The sequence below is a fragment of the Vigna angularis genome, chromosome 1, assembly GCF_016808095.1.
Source record: "Vigna angularis cultivar LongXiaoDou No.4 chromosome 1, ASM1680809v1, whole genome shotgun sequence".
Lineage (NCBI taxonomy): Eukaryota > Viridiplantae > Streptophyta > Magnoliopsida > Fabales > Fabaceae > Vigna > Vigna angularis.
Window position 1 is genome coordinate 53,645,134 of NC_068970.1, and position 22,948 is coordinate 53,668,081.

The window sequence follows — 22,948 nt, forward strand, 5'->3', positions numbered from 1 at the left end:
CCTGTATTCATTCTTATACATTTGTTTTGTGTGGATAAAAAATAGTTAGGTAAATCTGAACCTTTTCTTTTTTGGGGGTAAATAAAGGTTTGAATTTGACAAAACTGACGTTAGTTTAAATAACCTTATATTAAATGCTTATAAGAAAATAAAAAATAACTAAAAATACATAAGACAAAAACGACACTCATAAGGAATGATAAACAAAAATGGTATTGTCGCTGTCAAAATTTTAGAATGATTTGATAGATTTACTGATTACCCTATATGGTATAGAAAAGATTTATAAGGATTTGGTTTATTCAATTATAGTATATTAATTTTATTTTTGGAAATAATTTAAGTTTTAATAAAAAAAACTACAAAATAAAAACAACTTCCATGTTTCCTAAAAAAATAACTTTCATTTTATTTGTATATACCATGGTCCAACAAATATAGAAATAGTATGATCAAGTAACATTATTAATTAGTAGTTTATTGATGTAATTTCATGATTATATTATAATATTTTTTAATATCATATATATTAATAAATATATGATTAATTAAATAGAATATTATATTTTTATTATTATTTTGCTAATTTAACATATATATAAGTTATTATATTTATTGATATTATTTAATGTTTTTTAGATATTATCAGTTTTTATAACAAATTTATATGGTATTTTATTTAGAACTATAACACTTTCTCATATTTACTCATAATTTCTTATTTATTTGAGTGTTGAAAAGCTTTGTATAGGTAGATTTTTTTATGTGTTCCAATCCTCATAAGCATTCATCAAATCACTACTTATATATTGGTTCTTGTCCAAAGATTCATTCTTATTGTCAATACTCAATTTTGTTCGAATAATTAAAATTAATATTTTTAAAAAATTGTTAAAAGAGTAAAATAAAAATAAAAGATGAAACAAAATTGTTTTTGTTACATATATTGATATATCTCATAGCCTAAAAAGAAAAATAAAAAAAGGAAACAAAAAATAAAAAAAAAAACTATTCATTTTACTATTTACACCTCCTATTTAATTGTTTCAAAATCATATTATTTGGTTTTTCATTTCTAACCCTTATCCCAATGGCAAAAAATAATCCAACACTCTTTTTTTTACATCCTCACTATCCTATTTTTCTTCTCACACCTCACTCTCCACATCACCGTCCACATCACCTACATTTTTCATCTACTACTAAATCACTTATATTTATATATATATATATATATATATATATATATATATATTAATTTTTTGGTTTAATTACTTTCTTTATCCTTAGTTTCGCTGCAGTGTGTCAAGTTGATCCTACCTTTTAAAAAGGTTTCAACTCCATCCACACGTAGTATAATTTGCTTCAAGGTCCCTTCCGTTAAATATACAAAAACAACGTTAACTTTTATTTCTCCCTCCTCTACGCAACGCAGCACACCCTGTCAATGCAACATCTGAATTAACTAGATGGAAGCATAAAACCCACAAATGTCACACCATAAACCCACAAATGCAACATCGAAGTTACCTCAATGATAAAATAAAGCCCACAAATGTGGCACCAAAAGCCCTCAAACAAGACATTAGGTTACTTAGAGGGTAACGTAAATAAAGCCCTCAAATGAGACACTGAGTTACCTAAACGGTAACATAAATAACATCCTCAAACGAGGCACCGAGTTACTTAAACAATAACATGAGTAAAGCCTACATAGGTGACACCCAATTACTTAGACGATAACATAAGTTAAATCCCACAAATGCAATACCCAAGTTACTTAAACAATGATAAATGCCAGTAAAAGCGACACTTGAGTTACCTAGACAATAACAAAAACCCCAAATATGGCACCCTGAGTTACTTAGATAGTAACAGAAGTTCACAAACATGGCACCCGAGTTACCAAGATGGTAACAAATACTTAAGCCTGCAAACTCGATCTTCGAACCTACTTAGACAGTAGCCCATGTTAAGCTCGCAAATGCGACACTTGAGCCTACTTAGACGATAACATAAGTTAAGTTCGCTTAGGCGACACCTTAGCCTACCTAGATGGTAGCATCAAGTTAAGTCCACTTAAACGACACTCAAGCCTACCTAAACACTTAAGACAACATCCATGGTCAAAGATGACCACCCACAACTCAACCAAATGGCCAACCCACTTGCAAGGTCAAAGACAACCATATACAATCTAGCCAAACAACCAATCCACCTATAAATTCAAAGACGACCAAATACTGTCTGGCCAAATAGTCAATCCACATGCAAAATTAATGACAACACAAACAATATTGTCAAACGACCATCCAGTTGCAAACATAAAGCCGATTACACCTCAACCAAAGAGCTAATTATTGTTGCAACAAGTATTACCTTTATGCTAATCAAACTTATGAGATTAGGGAGGCAACATTGTTGGCCCAAAAAATTTACTAAGTAATATGACCCAACAAGACTTATTTAGCATTATTAAAGTGGTTAAATAATATTTTAAACTTATAATTTTTTAAAATTATTAAAAATATAAATATAAAGTGCACTTGTAATTTTTATACTTTTATATATGTCACATTAAACTTATAAATAAGGTAACAACTATGTAAAATATATTGAATAAAAATGTGTAAAATATATTGAGTTAAAAGATGTAAATGTATTTGTCACATTGAATTTATAAATTTATTTCAAATATTTTTAAAATCTAAAAATTACAAGTACCATTTTACATTTAAATTTTAACATTTTAAAAAAATATAAATTTATGGTGAAGTGATTTGATGTATAAATTTTAAAAAATTATTTTAATATATATATATATATATATATATATATATATATATATATATATAAAAAGTTGTAATTAAACTTAATTATTAATTTGGATTTATTTTAGAGAAGGACAACTTTATTCCATTTAAAAGAAAAGAAAGATGAAATTCAATTGAGTCAAAATTTTAAATATAAAGATTACATTGTAATACGGACACGTGGCATGCAATGATCTGACAAATGAAAAAGAAAACTTAAAAAAAATAAAAATTGAAAATTCTAGAAACTGATATGTGACATGTAAGGAAACAAGTTAACATCAATCCAACATAAATGGCCCTGAATGAATGGTTTTAACAAAAAAAAAAAACAGACTTAATTAAACAAATACCAAAAACAAAGAGACCAAATTGAATAATTGAAACAATAATAAGAACAAATAAGGATTTTAGCCTTTTCTTATATAGGTAAAGAATTAAAAGTGAATATATTTGCAAATGTATTATTACTTTCCTTCTCCAAATTAGTATATATACGAAAAGAATGCATTGTCATCTTTTATTTGCATGCACAATGAATACTTAGAAACTTTAATATACCAATTTTAAAACATATTACTTTTAGATGGGTAATACCATTTCAATATTAAACAACTTATGTAATCTAACAACACACCATGCAATTAGAATTAGAGACATATATAGATGTACTGTGTATATATAGTCCTTCTTAATATAAAAGTTATTTGAAACAAGAGAGATAAATCTCTATAAAAAAGGTCTTGCACCACACCTAATATTTATATACATATATACATATGATTACTAAAATACAACATTTTTTATATTCACATTCATCCTATTGTTGAGTTTCGTTATTACATGTATCATTACTTGCTCATGCATAAAAAGCAATCATAACAAAGCATAACCAGACAAAACAAATAACATGGCAAACTAATAGCATTTTATACAATTATATAGTGTAAATCCATAATATTAAAATAGAAATATCAATCCACACATTATACAGGTAACATACATTGTTAACTAATCACACCTTATAATTCTAACATAGTACATTTTAGACTCAATTCTAGAATATTTATGCATTGAGTTGAATACTCATGAAGTCATACACCTATTGTGTAACCATAAAATACAATATGTAAATCCTTCATGACATGGTTAATTCACTTATAGCATCACAACAAGAGGAGTTCTTTGTCCCAAATTTTGTTATAGGAATCTCTTTCAACTCTCACCGCTCTAAACCACATTCTCTAAATGAGTTCGAGTTTAGTAAAGTTATGATGACTAATTAGATTATCACCCAGAAAAAACAATCATCAAAGCTTAATCAATGAAACCCCAAATTAATACACTCAAATTCCAATAAAGCGATGATTTCACACATACTCTATAAATATAACACATCATTTTCATTAATATAATACAAAACGATTAAGAAATTATTCAATCCAATCAATTCATAGATCATAAAGCAGGTTAAGTTTTGAACAAATATTAATAATAGGCTTTTTTTACATGGATTGTAAGTCCCCAACATAAGACTACACTTCCTCTATCCACACATGAAACAATATATGAATACTGACAACTTAAATCAATGATATGATCACATTCTAAGAATCATAATAGAACAGAGATTAATCTTGAGTCATTAAATGCTAAATGCAAGTTCAAAACATTCCACATGCTACAAATTTCTTAAAAGACCATAAAGAGAAACAAAAGATGAACTTGCTCATTTAAAGAAACAGGTCAAATATGATTAGATATTATTGTAGTTCTAAACACCATGAGTAAGTACTATGACAATCTTTTATTGTAGAACAATTGGGTAGGTTCATCATAATCTTATAAAGAAGTCAGATGAAGAAAAATAAATAGTTTTAGAGAGATAATAGTCTTTGTAAAATGAAGTTTGATTAACTAATTATTATATTTACAAACTCTAACTTTTATTAATAAAAGGTTTAATTGGTTTCTTTGTTCCTAGTTTCGCTACAGTGTGTCAATTTGGTGCTACCTTTTAAAAGAATTTCAATTTTGTCCACACTTCCTAATATAATTTGTCTCAATCAAGTCACTTTTGTTACATATGCAGAAAGAGTGTTAAATTTATATTGAAATGACAAAAAAAACTTGTAACTTTTTTTCTCTTTCCTCTACTCCTCTTTGCAACATAGACTGCCACCTCTTTGTCAATACTACTACATTCAAAATTTAAACATACTACTATATACCAAATATTAAAACTTTTCAAAAAAAAGGATTTGATTCAGAATTTGTCTTTTTCATGTTCTCATTCTCACAATCAAATTTTAAACACTCTACTACATACCAAACATTCCTAAATGATAATAATAATGATCCTTTGCCACTTTTTTCATGTTCTCATTTTGTCCTCTGTTTGTTTCTCTCTTTTGCTTTTACGTAATGATTAATTCAAATCTTAAATAATAATAATAATACTAATAATAATAATAATAAAAATAATAATAATACTAATAATAATAATAAAAATAATAATAATAATAATAATATAATAATAACAATAATGATAATAATAATATGATAATAATAATAATGATAATATTAATAATAATAAAAAATAATGATAATAATAATATTATTATTACTATTATTATTATTAACATGAAAAAGACAAATTTTGAATGTAGTAGCATTGACAAAGAGAAGGTCTGCGTCACATAAAGGAGAAAAAAAAAAGTTACAGGTTTTGTAAGACCAATAGAAAAATAAAAGTAATTTTATGTATGTTGTGGTTTTTAATAATTAATTATGGTATCCATTAGTATGTAGAAAGTATGAAAAATAATAATAATAAATAAATAAATTTTTGGTTAGTGTAATTAATTTCAAACATATTTTGCATATGTAAGATAAAGATTATTGTTTGTATTTTTTTTTTTACCATTTTGTTTAGCTTGGTTTTCCTTGTATTAATTATTTGAATTTGATACAATTTGTGTTGGAAATCTTTGGTTAAAAGGAGGGACATAATTATAAGTTAAATAATAAAAATTAATACTAATATGGAAAATAAGAAAAGCATGGAGGTTGATGTTTTGTTTCTCATGAAACATGGGTGCATGTTTTGGTAAAGGGAACCCATCCCTTTCATTTGTTTGTTTTTTTTTTCTTTCCATTGTATTACTGCAAGCATCTTCCAAGAGACTTCATTCTCTTGATATAAGCTTCTTGTGGCCATAAGAGAAGAAAAAAAAAAGAGAAGTGGGATTTAAGTTAGAATTTTCTTTGAAATTGAAAGTGAAAACAAGCAAAGGTGGTGGTCTAAGAGTATCAAGAGTGAAGAATTTCTTGCAAGGAGAAGAGGTAGGGGAGCTAATCCTTTCTTGTTATGATCATGAATATGAGTATGAATGTGTTAAAATTTGGTAATGGTAGTTATCTATTGACTTGTGTAAAATTTGGTTTTCATGATTATAATTTCTTATTTTCGAGTTACTGTGGTGACAAATTTCTATTAATTGTTTTCAGCGTTGGATTTAGTTAAAATTTTAATATGTGAATCCTAAGACATATTACTAAACTTTGACCGTTCGGATTTGAAATTAGAAGTCTGTACTTGGAGAAATAAATACTGCAAGTTTGAGTAAATTAGTTACCCCTGTAGTTCTGTTACTAAGTTGTCTCGGTAAAATATAGATTCTGACCTATGTGACAGTTAGATCAACCTCAAAATTTGATATAGGATCCCTAAGACATATTAATACACTTTGACCGATCGGATTTGTAATTGAAGGTCTATGCTTAGAGAAAGAAATTTCGAAAGTTTGAAATATTTGATGAACACTGTAATTTTGTTCTTAAGTTATAATGATAAAAATTTCATATATATTCCATTTACCGTAAGATGGAGCCCAAACTTTAGTATGTAGTTCATAAAACATATTAGGTGATCTTGACCGTTCAGATTTGAAATTAGATGTCTGTGCTTAGAGGAATTCATTCCGCATTTTGAGTTTAACCGAGAACCACTTAAACTTCTGTCTCTGAGTTACCTCAGTAAAACCTCCATATCTACTTAGTTAACCGTTAGATTACCCTGAAATTTTAATATGTTGTTTCTAAAAGATAGTGTCATACTGTGACCGTTCAGATTTTAAATCAAAGATACAGATTTATAGATATTAGTTTCGTATCTTCTCAGGGATCTCAATATTGCTTAATTTATGTTTTTGGATCATTTATACATAAATTATGATTTCCGGCTCATTAACCGTTAGATTGGACTGAAAATTTTACCATATGATTTAAACATATTGTTTGTTAGTCTGATTGGTTCAGATTTTAATTATTGTTATGAGTGAAGAGTAATCTTTCCACGAAATAGTAAATTTATTTGTATTGGATAAATTCTTGAATAATTATATTCTTAAATTGGATGTATAGTTGTATTTTGAAAATTTGAAGATAAGTAATATAATATATTCTATATTAGAATATAAAATTATATTGAATATTACTGAGTTGGTAATAATTATTTGAGTTAAATCATGAATTGTAAATAAGTTTATGGTAAAATTTGATGGGTAGTATAAGAATCATTGTCATAATTGTAAATTCGAAATTTATTCTTTTCCTACAACTTTGATAAGTCGGGAGGGAAGATGTTTGAAGTTGGACGCTACTTTGGTAAGTAGGTGAGATAATGAGAGATTAATTTGACATAAACCGTACTACTTTGGTGAGTAGGCGAAATATTACCTTGTTGTGCTACTTTGGTAAGTAGACAATATTACCTTATTGTGCTACTTTGGTAAGTAGACAATATCATCTTATTGTACTACTTTGGTAAGTAGACAATATCATCTTATTGTACTACTTTGGTAAGTAGACAATATCATCTTATGGTACTACTTTGATAAGTAGACGATATCACCTTATTGTGCTACTTTGGTAAGTAGACAATATCACCTTGTTATACTACTTTGGTAAGTAGATCACCTCGTTAGATTACTTTGGTAAGTAGTCAGTATCACATGGTTATACTACTCTGGTAAGTAGACAGAAGGATTGTTGACTGCTTTGCTTTGGTAAGTAGGCAGGTTAATAATATGTTGCATTGACTCTAGTAAATGTATTGCTGGTTCTGACTTGAGAAATATTATATAGTATCAATGTAATAGTCTGTTCTTGAGTATGTTCGAGATGCACGTATTGGACTGATTGCCACACTTGTGATATTAGTAAGATTGTGGATAATGTATATTTCTTGATTTGGTTAGCTCACCCTACTGTTTGTGTTTGTGTATGTGAATGCAATGATCGTATAATGTGTGATATTATACGGGAGCAGAAACTATTTCAGATGAATTAGCAGATGGTTCTAGACTTGCTTAGAAGATGAGAGATCTGTGGGAAAAAAGGAGACATAGGGAATTTTTAAAATAAATCTATGTTTGAATTTCTGAACTGTGTGAAATTTTAAATTTCAGAAGTTTATGAACTGTGTGGAATTTTATTTTCAGAAGACTTGTGTTGTAATAAAGAACGTAATATTTTGTTGGTGTTGAAATTAAAAAAAAAATTATATATGTATTTTATGGAACATAAATTGTAACGCCTAATTCGGGGTGTTATAGGTTTTTTTGTCATGTCAGCACAAAATTAACATTGGTTTTGCATATTTAACGAAAGAGACTTGATTGAAGCAAATTATACCAAGTGTAGACGAAATTGAAATTTTTTTAAAAAGTAGGATCAATTTGATATAATGCAGCAAAACTTGGGAAAAAAAACCAATTAAACCTTAATAAAATAATCAAATTTCATTATTTTTATATCACTTTTACTCTATGGTAATTTTCTAGTTCCTTAAAAATACCGTTTAAATTATACTAAAACTTAATAATATAGATATATTAAACCCACAAATTTCTATAAATTAATATTATGATTATATTTTAATTTATTTATTTAGCTATATATGTTTTTTAGATTAAAAATATTTTTATATTATTTAGTTTCAAATTATAAATGTAACATTAATTTAAAAAGATATAAATTTTTCATTTTTGTGCAAAAAAATATAAATATTGTAAATCTCTCTTCCATTCAAGCCAATTCTCCTCATTATGCAAAGGTCAATTTTCTCACCCTCTTATCCTTTCAAAATTCACAAATCATCTTAAAATTATAGAAACAAATAACTAACTTTCGCGTCTCTAATTATTCATCTCCCCGAGTGAAAACAAAGATAACATAAAAAAAATTAGTACAAAGAGAAAGTAGTGGTAGGAAAATGGGTAATTTTTTTATTAGTATGCCAAAAAATAGAATAAGACAGGATTGCTCATTTTAGAAGAATGGTATGAAAATTTTAAGGTTTAATTGTTTTTTTATTTTTGATTTGACTGCAATGTAATAAGTTGATTCAATCTTTTAAAAAAATTTCAATTTCATTCAAATTTTCAATTTCGTCTAGATAAAATTTATCTCAATCAAGTCAATTTCCAATCAACAAAGAGAAACAAAGTTAACTTTCTTTTCTATGTCTTCTACTTTTCTATCTCTTCTACTTTTCTACAAAGCAATATACTCTCTATCTTTTTCCGTGCTAACTTTAATATATCCTGGATATTGTTTTTCAACAGTTATATTTTCACTCACACTTTTTTTATTCTTTATTATTATTTACTACAGTTAATTATGATACCAATATAAGAGTTTAGTTTGTGTTGGTCAATGAAAAATTTATTAGAATCTATTGATGTCATCATTAAGTATGGTTCAGAATCGTACTTAAACAAATAATTTAATAAGATCCCAAATATAATGGGTAAATTTTGATTTCGTTAATTGAAGTTTTTGTTATTTTAAAATAATTCAAAAATTGTTTTTAATTTTTTTAAATAGGACTTAGTTTCTAAACTTTTACATTTAATCAAAATTATTTGATATTTTGTTATATTTGGATCTTAAAAAATATATAATCTTTTTAATTTAATTATATTATATCTTTTATATGTGAAAAGGTTAAATTTTTTTGTCTTATGTTTAATATATTTTCATTTTAATGTCAACTAAATAGAGACATATGAAAAAATTAATATAATTAATTAAAAGAATTAAATTTATTTAATTTTTAATTTTAAAAAATTAAAATATATTAAAGTTTTGAACATAAATTAATTTTAATTTTACGGTCAAAATTCGGATATTAAAAAATATTAGCCCATTTATTGGCAGAACACGCAAAATGTACACCGATATCATTTTGTAGATTTATAAAATGAAATTTATGTAGTGATTCTTTATGTAACAATATTAATTAGCAAGTTGAAGAATGTAATGCTGATAGCTTTTATTTTTCCAGTAAAATGGATGTTTTGTATTTCTTTAATAACTTTACAAAGTCTCATAAGATATTTTTGTTTAACTAAGTGTAGTAACTCAGTAAATTAATATTAGAATCACAATACCATGGTATTTGTTAATGTAACCTCAGTAACTCAGTAACTTTTAAAATTAATAACGGCAATTAAATATTATTAATTGATAAAATTCTGTAATTTATTGTCTCGTTGCTCTTACACATATGCTTTTAATGCTTTTAAGTATAAGTTTATATGGAATATGCTTTTAAGTATAAGTTTATATGGAAGCTGAAAGAGTATATGATCATGGACAAGTAGCATAGGAGAGAGAAAAAGAGTTAAAACGAAAAAGATTAGATTAAAACAAATTTTATCAGACGAGCGCAATTGAAAATTTTTAACTATAGACGAAATTAAAACTTTTTTGAAATTTTTTAACTAGATTTGAACGAAATTAAAATATTTTTGAAAGATTGGACCAACTTGATATATTGCAGTCAAATCATAAAAAAAAACAATTAAACCAAATCGTAATTTGTGTTAGCTCTCACATTTTCTAGTTTCAATTTTTCAATTTTATATTTTAAAAAAGTTATATATATATATATATATATTAAAAGTACTATGTAAGTATATTTAACTTTTAGTTTATTAGTGTATATTTGTATTTTTTAACTAATATAATAAAATTTAATCTTTTAAATTAATTTTTATTTAAAAAAAATGGATTGAGGGACAAAGTGAAACGGGTCAAGGTGGTGGGTTGAAAAGTTCAATCTCAATCCATCAAATTTAAATAGACTACTATGTAGGACTGTTTTGTCACTCCCAAATACAAAATAACATTTAGAGAGTTTCTCCTTATACCACTACACTCTTCTTCCTGCCCCTTTCCATTTCTCATTTATCCTTGCATTTACCCCCTTGTCAGAGAGTTAAAGTTGGTGCTTAAAAAAAATTTGTTTTTCACCAACGTTCAACCACTCATTAAAAGCGATCTCCACTATAAATTCATATGCACCCCTACAATGGAAATCACATTTCCTTTCTCCATGTCTTTCTTGATTGGTAAACCCAACTAGCGATTTACAACTAAATCGACGGCAGGCCGAAGGAAACCCTTTTTCATTGAATTAATGGAGTGACAGTAGCAGTACCAAGCCAGTCACCTTACTATTGTGTTGTTTGTGCTCGTGGTTCTCTACTTATTTGGAGGTAGCAGCTTCCTAGAAGTAGTGCAAGAAGGTGGTCTGTGGTAGTGGTGCTGGTGAAAGAAGGAGATCCGGTGGCGGTGGTGATGCAGGAGGAGGTCCGTCCAGGTGTGAAAAGAAGATGGAGAACCCTTTAATGAATACGAAAATCTATAGAGGGATATCAACTCCGTTTAAGGGTTAACCTTTTAAGTTTTATTATTTTATAATGTTATTTACAAATTACGTAATTAATTACAAATAAAATAAAATTACATAATTAAATACAAATAAAAATAATTTTATAATTTTATTTAAATAAAATAAAATAACGTAATTAATTACAAATAAAAATTTACTAACCGTTAACGTTAACTATAATTAAATTAATAATATTTAATTCAGTAAATATAAATAATTTGAATATATAAAATATTTATGTAATTAATTAAAACTTAAAAAATTCATTTCAAAACTAAAAATAGAAAAAATTATAAAAGAATATGAAAAAAATTTAAATAAATAAATATATTTTATAAATGAATCTAAAAAAATTAAACTAATAAAGAAAAAAAATAAAACAGTTGAGAACCCATAAATTATAACATAAATGAGATATTCGTTAGAACAGATACTCATATTCATTAATGGATCTCATTATCCGTTGAAGCCCCAATGACAACACCAAATACATAACAACCACAACACGAGCATACTACACAACACACATTCAAAGCAAACAAATTAAATTAACTAACATGCAAACAAAGATACAAAAGAGTGGTGAAGAAAACCAACTTGGATGGAGACGAAATCAATCCAAAATAAAACAACTCCGCTCTACTCGAAAAAGAAAATGGGGAAGAGAACAATCAAAACCAAAATGAAAAATGAAAGGGAAGGAAGAAGAAGGGAGAAAACAAAAATGGAAAAGGGAGAGAGATGTAGGGGTGGGAGTGTAGAGTGGCGCAGTTAATAAAAGAGGGTAGAATTAGGATTTAAAAAAATATTAAAAAATCTAATTGATAAAAGTAAAAAATTTTAACCTAAGAATATTTTTAGAAATAAAAGAATTTAGAGAGATGGAATGAGAAGGTGTGGTGATGCAAGAGAGAATCTCTCTAACATCTAATCCTTGTAAATACAAAAACTATCACAAAATTATTCTTGTTTACACGGCCATGTTTTCAATTTAGAATACTTAGATTATTTTATATATTTGTTTTGTATAAAACTAAACAAATTATTTTCTTTCCTTTTGTTTTTTATCCAACAATGCAAAAGAATATATATTATTTATATATATTTCTTTTTACCTTTTTATTCTCATAAAAAAAATTAATGTTTTGTTTAGACGTTAAAAAACAACAATAGAAGATAAATAATAGTGAAAAAAAAAGTAACTTTTTCAGGAGTTTAGATTATAAAACAATAGAGACAGAGGAGAAAACGAAACTAGATTTTTTTTTTCTTATGCTTATATAGTGGAGATAAAAAAAATATGATTTTTTAAAGATATACTTGTCTTAAATAAATAAATAAATATGTGTATATATATATATATATTGTAAGAAAATAAAAAATATATAATTTTAATGGAAGTGAACCTATAATTTTAATTTTTTTATAAATAAATATGTTATTTTAAGTGAAATTTTAAAAAAAAATTAAAGTTTAATTAATATTTATTTTTGTTCAATTAAATCTTATTATGTGTTAAATTGATTCCATTTATTTTTTTTACTTTAGATTTGTACAACTTTAAGAGAGCCGTTAAGTTGACTATATATAACGGACATGTGTTAATATATTAATTATTTTTTTTACATTTTTTTATGGATTTTTTTTTTTATCTTTTTTCTTGCTTTCTTCTCTCCCTTCTTTGCTAAATACTCCAAACCCTGTAATCCCTCTATGGTCACTCTCAAGGTAATAAACGAATTTTTCTCCAACAGTTTATGCTATCCACACCACCGCCACTTCTACATTAAAAAATCTTAACACCATGACCATTGTTATCCAAACTCATTTTTGCTCCTTCCATGTTAGCGGATCAAGAACCTTCACTTCCATCAAATCCACATTCAACGGTCTCAAATCCTCTTATTCCAGTCATGCCCATGCCAACTTCACAATCGTTTTTCTCAAAACCATGAACTTGCTCCTAAAACTCGATTCCATTGAGGTAATTTAATCATGGTAGTTTTCCTTTTCAATATATTACTTTTGAATAAAGAGTGGAAAAAAATGTTGAATTATTGGTTAAGTGGGTAAGGATCCGAATCCTATCAATGAAAGAAATGAATTTGAGTTCCTCTAGGGATGTTAAGTTTTTTTTTTTAATACCATGGCTGTTGGAGAAAAAGCTTATGGCAATGGCCTTGAGAGAGACCTTACAGGGATTGGAGGATTTGGAGAAGAAAAGGAGAAAAAATAAAACAAGACTAAAATAAAATTCAAAAAATAAAAAATAAGTATAAAACAATAATATATTAACACATGTCCTTTATCAACTTATCACTCTCTCAACATCCTTTATACAAATATAAGGGGAAAGGAAAAAATTGAATCAATTTAACACAGGACTTTATTGAACCAAAAACAAATATCAGGACAAAAATGAATCAAGATCCAAAATACAGTACCAAAATAGTAATCAAACATTTATTTTAATTTATATTACATTTAAACAATATGAATTTTATTTCTTACTTTTTTATAGTATCTTTTTGTTTTATTTTTAGTTTCTTCTATAGTAATACCATGCATAAATATTTGTTGGTTGAGATTTCGCTTCTCATAAGATCTCTTATGACTATGTCTTTTGAGATGTTGGTTTTTATTACAATTTGTGTCTTTTTCCATTCTTGAAGGAGGTTTAACCAACACTTTGATGGTAATTATCTTCCATTTTTAGTATAATGACTTCATTATTGTTCCTTTAGATGAATTTTCAAACACAACGTATTAATATAAGCTCCTCTATTTTGTTCTTTAAAGTTAAAAAATTCTTCTATCACATGACCACATCTGTGATGATACTCGTAAGGTCGACTTATGTATCTTTATATTCAATGTTATTGAGAACACCTTAAGAATTAATTTAGCACTGAGAGTCATTTCAATGATACATGCTTTGTTGGTGTACAATGAGAGTCGACCAACCAGGACATCACCCTACAATCAAACACGCTCGACTTAAGTCAATGGTGTGCACGACATCATTACTGAACGGTCACACAAACACACTGATGTCATGTCGGACCAGACGTCTTCAACAAACAAGTACACGCTAAGACAATTGGATCAAAGACACGACCATATGTAGGACGTTCGACTTACCACACAAAGATTAAGGTAATTAGTCATTAGAGATATTGGGCTGAGATTGGACCGTTATTAAGATTTCGCTAATCTCAAGCTCATGTCGAAAACTATAAATACAATGTCAAAAGATAAGAGGTAGGTGTTCGCAATTACTGTGCATTTATTACTGTTACATTGATATACCACACGGACAATCGACTAACTTAAGCATCGGAGAACCTCTGGTAGGTATACCTCCGGACGGTGGAGTGAAGACGAAGACAGAGGATGTAGACCAGACGACTTTATTGGAGAGATTGTGTAGACGTTGGGAGGTTCTTGACCTCACACCTGAAACAGTTGGTATTAAGGGGATTACATGTGGACCTTACGACAAGAGACTCTCAAACTTTTAGTGTGACTTGTTATTTATGATTGCATTTTTTCTTTTACACTTTCTTCTTAACTAGTTTTGTTTTAGCTTGGACTTTTGTTGTGGAAGACTTTAAATTCCTCCAATTGCCTGAATTTGGTGTTTGTAGTCTTAACTTGTCCAAATTGAATGTTGTCTTTATTGTATAAGTTGTCAAAAAATCGTTTAGACTTAAAATTCATGACCATATGGTACAAAGCCACCTTTAGGTTGAGGTTCCTTTATGTTTAGGGCTAATTTGTCAAATCGTTCCATGAACACCCACAACAATTCTTCCTTTTATAGTCAATGTTTACTAACAAGATAAAAGTTAGATGATAAGGTCAACTTGTGACAAACTTTGTGTCAAAATATTCTATGAAATATGTGAGTAATTATATAAACCAACTCAAAGTGACACCTTTGAGCAATGTGACTCGACATAAGACAACATCATCTATTAAGTAAAGATTGATTTATATATTATCACATTCTCATTGAGCTTAGTATTTTCATCAAATTGGTTTATTGTGATTATCGTAATCTCATCCATAACACTTTTTCAAATTGGTGGAAGTATGTTTCATAATCCTGTCTATTAAAAGTGTCAATGAGATCCTCTTATTATCAACAAAGTTTAGGTAAAGAATGACAAAAGAATGAACACTAATAGATATCTGTAGGTAAATTATGTTCTAGATGTTAGATGACTATCTTGAATGGACATCCATGAATACTGGATACAAGTATTTTAATTATCTACTTGTTGATTGAGTGGATATGGATATTACGATATCTAACTCGTGAATATCCATTACTAGATTTTATTTGAGTATTTATTTACTTTATAAAAAATTTTACAAGTATTTTTCATGAATACCAGAGAGTAGAGCACTGAGTAATAAAATACACTTTTTAAGAAAATGTAGGTAACAAGTACATTATCCTTACTACTCAAACTTTTTTTTAAGTAGTGGTAAAAGTTTGGTAAAAGACTCATTCCTTTAAATGTTTTCAACCTTCATTACGTTTTTTAAAAAATCTTAAATTTGTCCGAGTTTAGATTTTAGAGTAATAGTACTAGCATATACATATATTATTAATCATAGATGTAGCTTGTGTATTTTCTGTCTTATTATGTAACATATATCGTGAAAAAAAAAGACAATTACCATTTAGGGCATTGTGTTATCATGTTGCTGATAAGAGTGCTTCAGAGTTAGTTATGTTTTGTGTGGGAGATGATGTATTTATCAAATAATGATATTCTTAGCAGTAGTCAACCATGTTATTTATAATTCTATAACATCAGCCATATAATTCTTTATAACTCCATTATCATATATTATATTATAGCTTAGTTTTCACAATAATGTTGTTACTGTTATATATGTATCTCAATAATCTCTACATGATGGTTAATTAAGTCAGTATAGCAAGTTGGATCATGTAGTGACATTGGTTGTAATAGTTCAAAGGTTTAGGAGGCCTAAATTAAACTTAAGAATGAAACATTTTAATTTAGTAATTAAACAATTTATGTTAGAATGTATCATAATTTTATTTAAAATTTATTTTTTGAGCTTTTTGTGATGCAAAATTATCTATTAAATTATCGTAATTAATTTCATTTAACATTTCTTTTTCAATAGATGGATAATAAGGTCATGTTTAATATTTGTTGAGAGGTTGTTAATCTTAAATAAGGTTTAATTATCTTTAGTTTTCAAAAACACCTTTCGACTGAAACAACCACCACTAAAATGGTTAAGATTATTCTATAAGATATATATATGCATTTGGAAAAAAATATATCTGTTTCATTTAATTAAAAATGTCAATTGGTTTATCATTTTCAAATCCTATCTTTTGAAAAATATATATCATTTTCTATTAATAAATATCTCAAATTTGTATCAATATTCTTTCATTGGTTTCAATCATATATGTTTTCATCAAAAGTGGAATCATCATCTAGTCTTTCAATTTCCTCCTTATTATCATGAGTTTGAGAATAAAAATTATCCTAATTATTGACTACTTCTTTTCTATTATTGTTTTAACATATATTGATACTGTTATTATCTTGTTCATTCAAAGAGCATTCACATGTATTTTCTAATTCATTTTTCTTATCTATTTTTAAAAATTTATTCATAACTCTTTTTGTGATGTAATTAAAACCTCAAATATTCTCTTTTCTAGAGTTTTAAATAACCTGATTTATATGTTCTAGTTCACATATCTATATATTTTTATATGAAATAAAAGGTTATAATCATAAAACACTAAGATAAATGTATAAAAAAAAGAGAGTTAAAACAATAAAATCTAGTTTTGATTGGCAAGTTTTAGACTCATAGTATCTTAAAGTCTCAATTCTCTTTCTCTTCTTTAGTAAATGCTTAAATTTAATTTCCAAATTTCAACTTTTTCATAAACATGTACAATTTATGTTTAGATTAATCAGTTATAAAACATTAGAAAAAAAATTACAAAAGAAAGTTATTTTGAAGATGAATTACACAATATATTTACATATAAAACTTATTTACACAATTAAAAATTATCACAATATTATATTTAAGATTACTATATTATCATTTTTTTAATAAAAAAATAATTATAATTTGATAAAAAAACATGTAATAAGGCTGACTTAAGATCCGTACATTAAGTGAACAATAATATAAGTTTTAATTTTGGACTTCTAGCCTTTTAACTAATATGAAGCATTGTCGTACTCAAAATGAAAAAAATGTCAACTAACTCCTTCTGTTACTGGAAATAGAGACAATGAGACACATGTACAAGACATAAAAAGATGAAAATAAATTAATGAGTTTGAGTAATGTGTGAAACTGAAGTACTGAATCAACGTTCAAGGAAAAAAGAAGTCAAGAAGTATAATAAGTAAATGAAAAGTCACAGGAAAAAAAATATAAAAATCAAAATGGATTAGTAAAATAATAATAAAGATAACTAATCAATCTATTCTTTCTAAAGTTATGATTTATTAAAAAATGTTGTTAATTCATTAAATATTATTTTTACTAAAAAAAAAATTAACATTCACTCTTAATATTTTAATTAAATTTTATTCTTAAACATGATTTTATAATTAGTTTAATAAAAATGTATTAGTATTAATTTTTTTAGAGATTTATTAGGAAGTCTACATAAGAGACTTTACTTCCTTACTTGAGCCGTGTTTATTTTTATTTTTTTATAATGCTTAGTATGAAGAAGATGGGAAATGCTTTCCCTTTTCTCTAACTTTCTTCTAATCTCAATGCATCCATCTTCTACACGTTTTTTTCCTTCTCAAGTCTACCAACTTTCTCGTGTTTAACCAACATCATTGTCTCTTGCACTTTGGATGGATCTTCTCCTTTTGTCATATTTCTTGTTCATACCATATGCTATGAAAATATAATTTTAGTTCATAATAGGCGTCAAATGCTCCCTATTTCAAGGTCCAAACACCGTGATTTTTGCATCCAACACTTAATTGAAATATTTTGCTCTAATTCTTATCAGAAGGTTTGATTGCCTATGTAAAGATAAAGTTAATTGAAACTTTAATATAGTAATAATTTTTAATTAATAAATTATACCTATCTTAACTTTATTATATTTATAATCTCTTGATTAACTTCTATCAAGTATCTAGATTGCCTTATCTTGCTGGAATCCCCGTACTACTTTTTATTTTGTTTCATTTTATGTTCGTTCAAATAACGTGAATTTTCTCTTATTTTTCTTCCGTAACTGTAACATAATGTTCTGAATGATCAGTTTCTTCTAAATCAAAAAAAGCATAAAAGGAGACAGGTAATTTGAATATGTGATTTTACTCATGGCACACACATTCGCAACTCCATACGATACGACATTCACACTGATTTTCGATACTGACTACTGAGAACATCAAAGCAGTAAGCTATTTTCCTCACTTTAAAGCCTTTTCAGACACCTTCTGACATTTAGCTTTAAATTAAATAATATATTTCTCTTTAATCATGGTGTATTAATTATCATAAAAAAAAACCGTCTTAATATGTTGGATGATTGATGTTGTTTCCATCCGCAAAATATTTAAACATGTTACCTGGTCTAGTGTACCTAAATCCAGGGTCTTTCTTTGAGACTACAGAAATGTTGATAAACAGTGTCTAGAGTTTGAAAGTTCAATGGGTATTTACTTGGTTCTAGACACACCTGAAATGATAAATAGACGAAATGTTCCCTGTCGCTAAAGGACAACAACATATGAGACCAAGTCCTGCTTACATTCCTATTGTGCGCTACAGATTGTAGCCAGATTTAGCCCACTTACAGTTATGCACCATTTCGGCATGGTTGGTAGTCTTTAACTTCACATGGACTTATCCTCAAAAATTCTCTTTTTTTTTTTCAATAAAAACAGCAAAATTCTTTTCAGAACCAAACTATCTTGAATTACCAATAGAGAAGAACCACAAAACCAAACAGTACATGACCCAAGCCAACCCCACATACATTAATCACCCGTTCCATGTAATTAATCTCCCTCTCTCCTATACCATATCATTATGCCCGGATAATAATTACCCTACTACTTCTCTCAACTTGCAATATTCCTAAACAAATGTTGAGAAAGTTAACGAAAATGGAACCAATATCTCAGCATCGTATTATACAAAGTAATTAAACCCCACCTCATCTAACTAATCACAATACATCAGACGGTAGAAAAGCAAAAGAAGACATGTCATTGCATCCTGTATATACATTGATGAAAAGGACCAACTTACTCAACTGTGGAGAACTTGCACCAGAGGATCTCCTTTTGATCTCCACAGGAAACAAAACGCTGTGCAGAGACTATGATGAGAGAAGAGGATCCGAGGTTCCTCTCAGCGCAATTAACCAATTCTCAACCCTGACACATAAAACTAACAGGCTCAAGTGTAGTAACGTTCTTGCAGCTGACATGATCGCTCCGATCCCAAACTCCTCTCATCTCAACTATCTTCTTTTTATTTCTTTTATTTTTTTTTCTTTTCAATGTAAGTAGTAAATCCAACCCACTTTCACCCCAAAATAAAAGTTGCAAAAACTTAGCCTAATGAACCAGAACATGCCCTTAATTAAACGAGGGAGAGAGATTTCATATATAGCTTGAAAACGATGCTTCATCTTTCTAGATCAGAGAAGTGACCGAAGGACCAAAGTTAGGTTGATCACTCCAAGCACTCAAACTGGTTGCGGTGTTCCAATAAAGCGAATTAGGATCAGACAAGCCCACATGCTCCATCTGGTTTTGACAAGCACCGCCACCACCATTGTTATTGTTACCATTACTCCACTCCAACTCCAACCTGTTCGGTCCCTCAGCTTTCACTTCTTTTGAGCTAATATTATTACTCCCTTCCATTTGCAACCCTTGTAGCGGTGCCAAACCCTGGAAACCGTTGCCAACATGATCACCCTTCACCCCAGCACCGCCGATAAACTTCTGTTGCAGGAGAGTGGAACTCAGCAAGGAAGCCATAACAGGAGTGGTGGGTGCACAAGTCGAGGAGGAAGAAGAACCAAAGATGGAATTATAAGCAGAAAGAAAGTTGTCAGTGTTCGAAGTAGTAGTGGTAGTAGTAGCACTAAAGCCATTATCACTGGGTTGGTTTGAGATAACGTTAACCCCGGATGAAAAACCTAACCCAAGGGCACTCAGCTGAGACTGAAGATTAAACCTTGGGAAAGGAACATCCATGACATCACAAGCGTTATTACTGGGTAGGCCATAAAACAAAGGGTTTACATTGATATGGTTTGCGGTTGAAGTAGAAGGGATGTGGGGCAGTGAAGGAGGATTTGAATTGGAGATAGGAGTGGAGGAAGAAGGAGGAGAGTTAGAAGAAGCGTCACCGTTTGGACGTTTGATACGCTTGTTTTTCCTGCAGCCACCACCAACGGGAACGTTTCTAAGAGTTCCACCTCTGGTCCAGTATCGCTTGCAGGCTTTGCAGAAGTGCCTGGGCTGTGACAAACTGTAGTTGTTGTAGTAGCAGAACTTGGTGTTGGAAGAGTCGCAGCGAGGGCACTTGAGGGCTTGTTGCTGCTGGTGAAGAAGATCTTGGGTTGGTTTTTCCATGACTCTTCCCATAGAGGCCTTGCGATCATCTATCTGAGATGCAAGAGAAGAGAAGATAACAGATAGATAGATAGAAAGAGAAAGAAAGATGAAAGAGAAAGTGTTTTAAGTTGGAATTCTAGGGTAAAATAACAACACAGTGGAGATATTCTCTTCCAAAAGGAAAGCAACAAAATTGGGGTGGACATGTATTTGTCTAATAATTAAGAGAGAGACGTGAAGCTGTGTCCATTTGTTAGACGCTGTTGGAAGGGTGACTGCTACCATTTTCTCACACTTGTTCAACAATTTTTTCCTCTCCTTCAAACCATAAACGGATTTCAAATTAATTCATCTTCTGTGTGTAAATCGTGGACAGGGTTAATTATCTAACATGATGTGGTGAACGTGGTTGACTATTAATTAATTTGTGAGCCCTTGGAATGATAATATATGTTAATTCAAACCCAGCAGTGTATAGTTAGTTTCACGTGATGGGTTTGGTTTAAAATCCAATTTTGATGACTATTAATATAATGGAATGGGAACAATGACAAGGAATATAAAAAGAACATTCGAAATCCAAGAAGAGGACACAGAGGTAAAGCAGAATTGGGAGATGGATCTTGAGTGGTTCAAGAAAGAAAAAAAAATGACACATATATTCCCTTGTTACATTCCCTTGTGCAGACAGAATGATAGGATCATATAGATAACCCCATCGAGGGAATCCCTAAGAGCCCAACACCCAAAGCGTCTACTGTATCAGCAAATCCCACTTCCATTTTGCTCCAATATTAATCACTATATACTAATTCCAAATCATCAACAAATTTATTAGTTCCTATTCTTAACTTTAACTATAAAATATGACATTTGCATGAATATTTAAAGGCAAAATACGTAGTATAAATGAAAAAAGATAATATATATATATATATATATATATATATATATATATATATATATATATATATATATATATATATATATGGTATGAAAGGAGGGAAGTGAGAACAATAAATCTGGGCGAGGGGCTAAAAGCTCCAAATGAAAAGGACAAAAAGACAGCATGTGGTTATTTACATATCAAGACTCGAAATTGAAGACCATGCTTTGCAAGCTGCAATGCTTGTTCTTTCTTCTCAGGTTCATATTGACCAAGAAACAATTTTGATGGACTTTTTTTTCTTCTTATTTTAATTTTGAATGAAAAACAATAATAAAGCGTTAATAGATTGTGAGTGTGTGAGATGGAGGCATGGAAGCTTGTAAATGTGCAGAAGCATGTGGTATGCAGCTAAGATTGGAGGGAAAAAAGAATAAAAGAAAGATAAAGGTAGAGATAAGTGTGAATGAACAGATTTTGTAGTTCTCCAAGGGATCTTCCTCCTCCCTCTCCCTCTCCCTCTCCCACTCATCATTCTTCTCCACCACTTGATTCTCCCTTAAATCTTCCCTTTTCCTAACAATTACCCTATCAATTTTATTTATTATAATATATTGAAAATAACAAATCAATTAGAAGTAATATCATTTTATAGTATACAATATTGAGATTTACTTTTAGATTTAAAATTTATTTCTTAATATAATTTTAAAATTATTATTAGAATTTATTCTAACAAAATTTATTATTTGTTAGATATATTGTTCTATCCGCTACCATTATTACATCACTTATTAATATCTACTATCATGTTAAGCTATCTGCTACCATTATTACACCACCTATTAATATCTACTATCATGTTAAACTG

General features: G+C 28.5%; 1 protein-coding gene across 1 annotated transcript; it reads right to left on the reverse strand.

Moving 5' to 3' along the window:
* Window positions 1-19,804: 19,804 nt before the first annotated feature.
* LOC108331965 (dof zinc finger protein DOF1.4) lies at window positions 19,805-21,714 on the reverse strand. Its single transcript, XM_017567009.2, has one exon. The coding sequence runs from the start codon at window positions 21,219-21,221 to the stop codon at window positions 20,259-20,261; it is 963 nt and encodes a 320-aa protein (XP_017422498.1). The 5' UTR covers window positions 21,222-21,714; the 3' UTR covers window positions 19,805-20,258.
* Window positions 21,715-22,948: the final 1,234 nt, after the last annotated feature.

What these genes read in the sequence shown, in the direction of transcription:
- LOC108331965 (XM_017567009.2), bottom strand. Translation starts at nt 21,221, where the DNA reads ATGGGAAGAGTCATGGAAAAACCAACCCAAGATCTTCTTCACCAGCAG.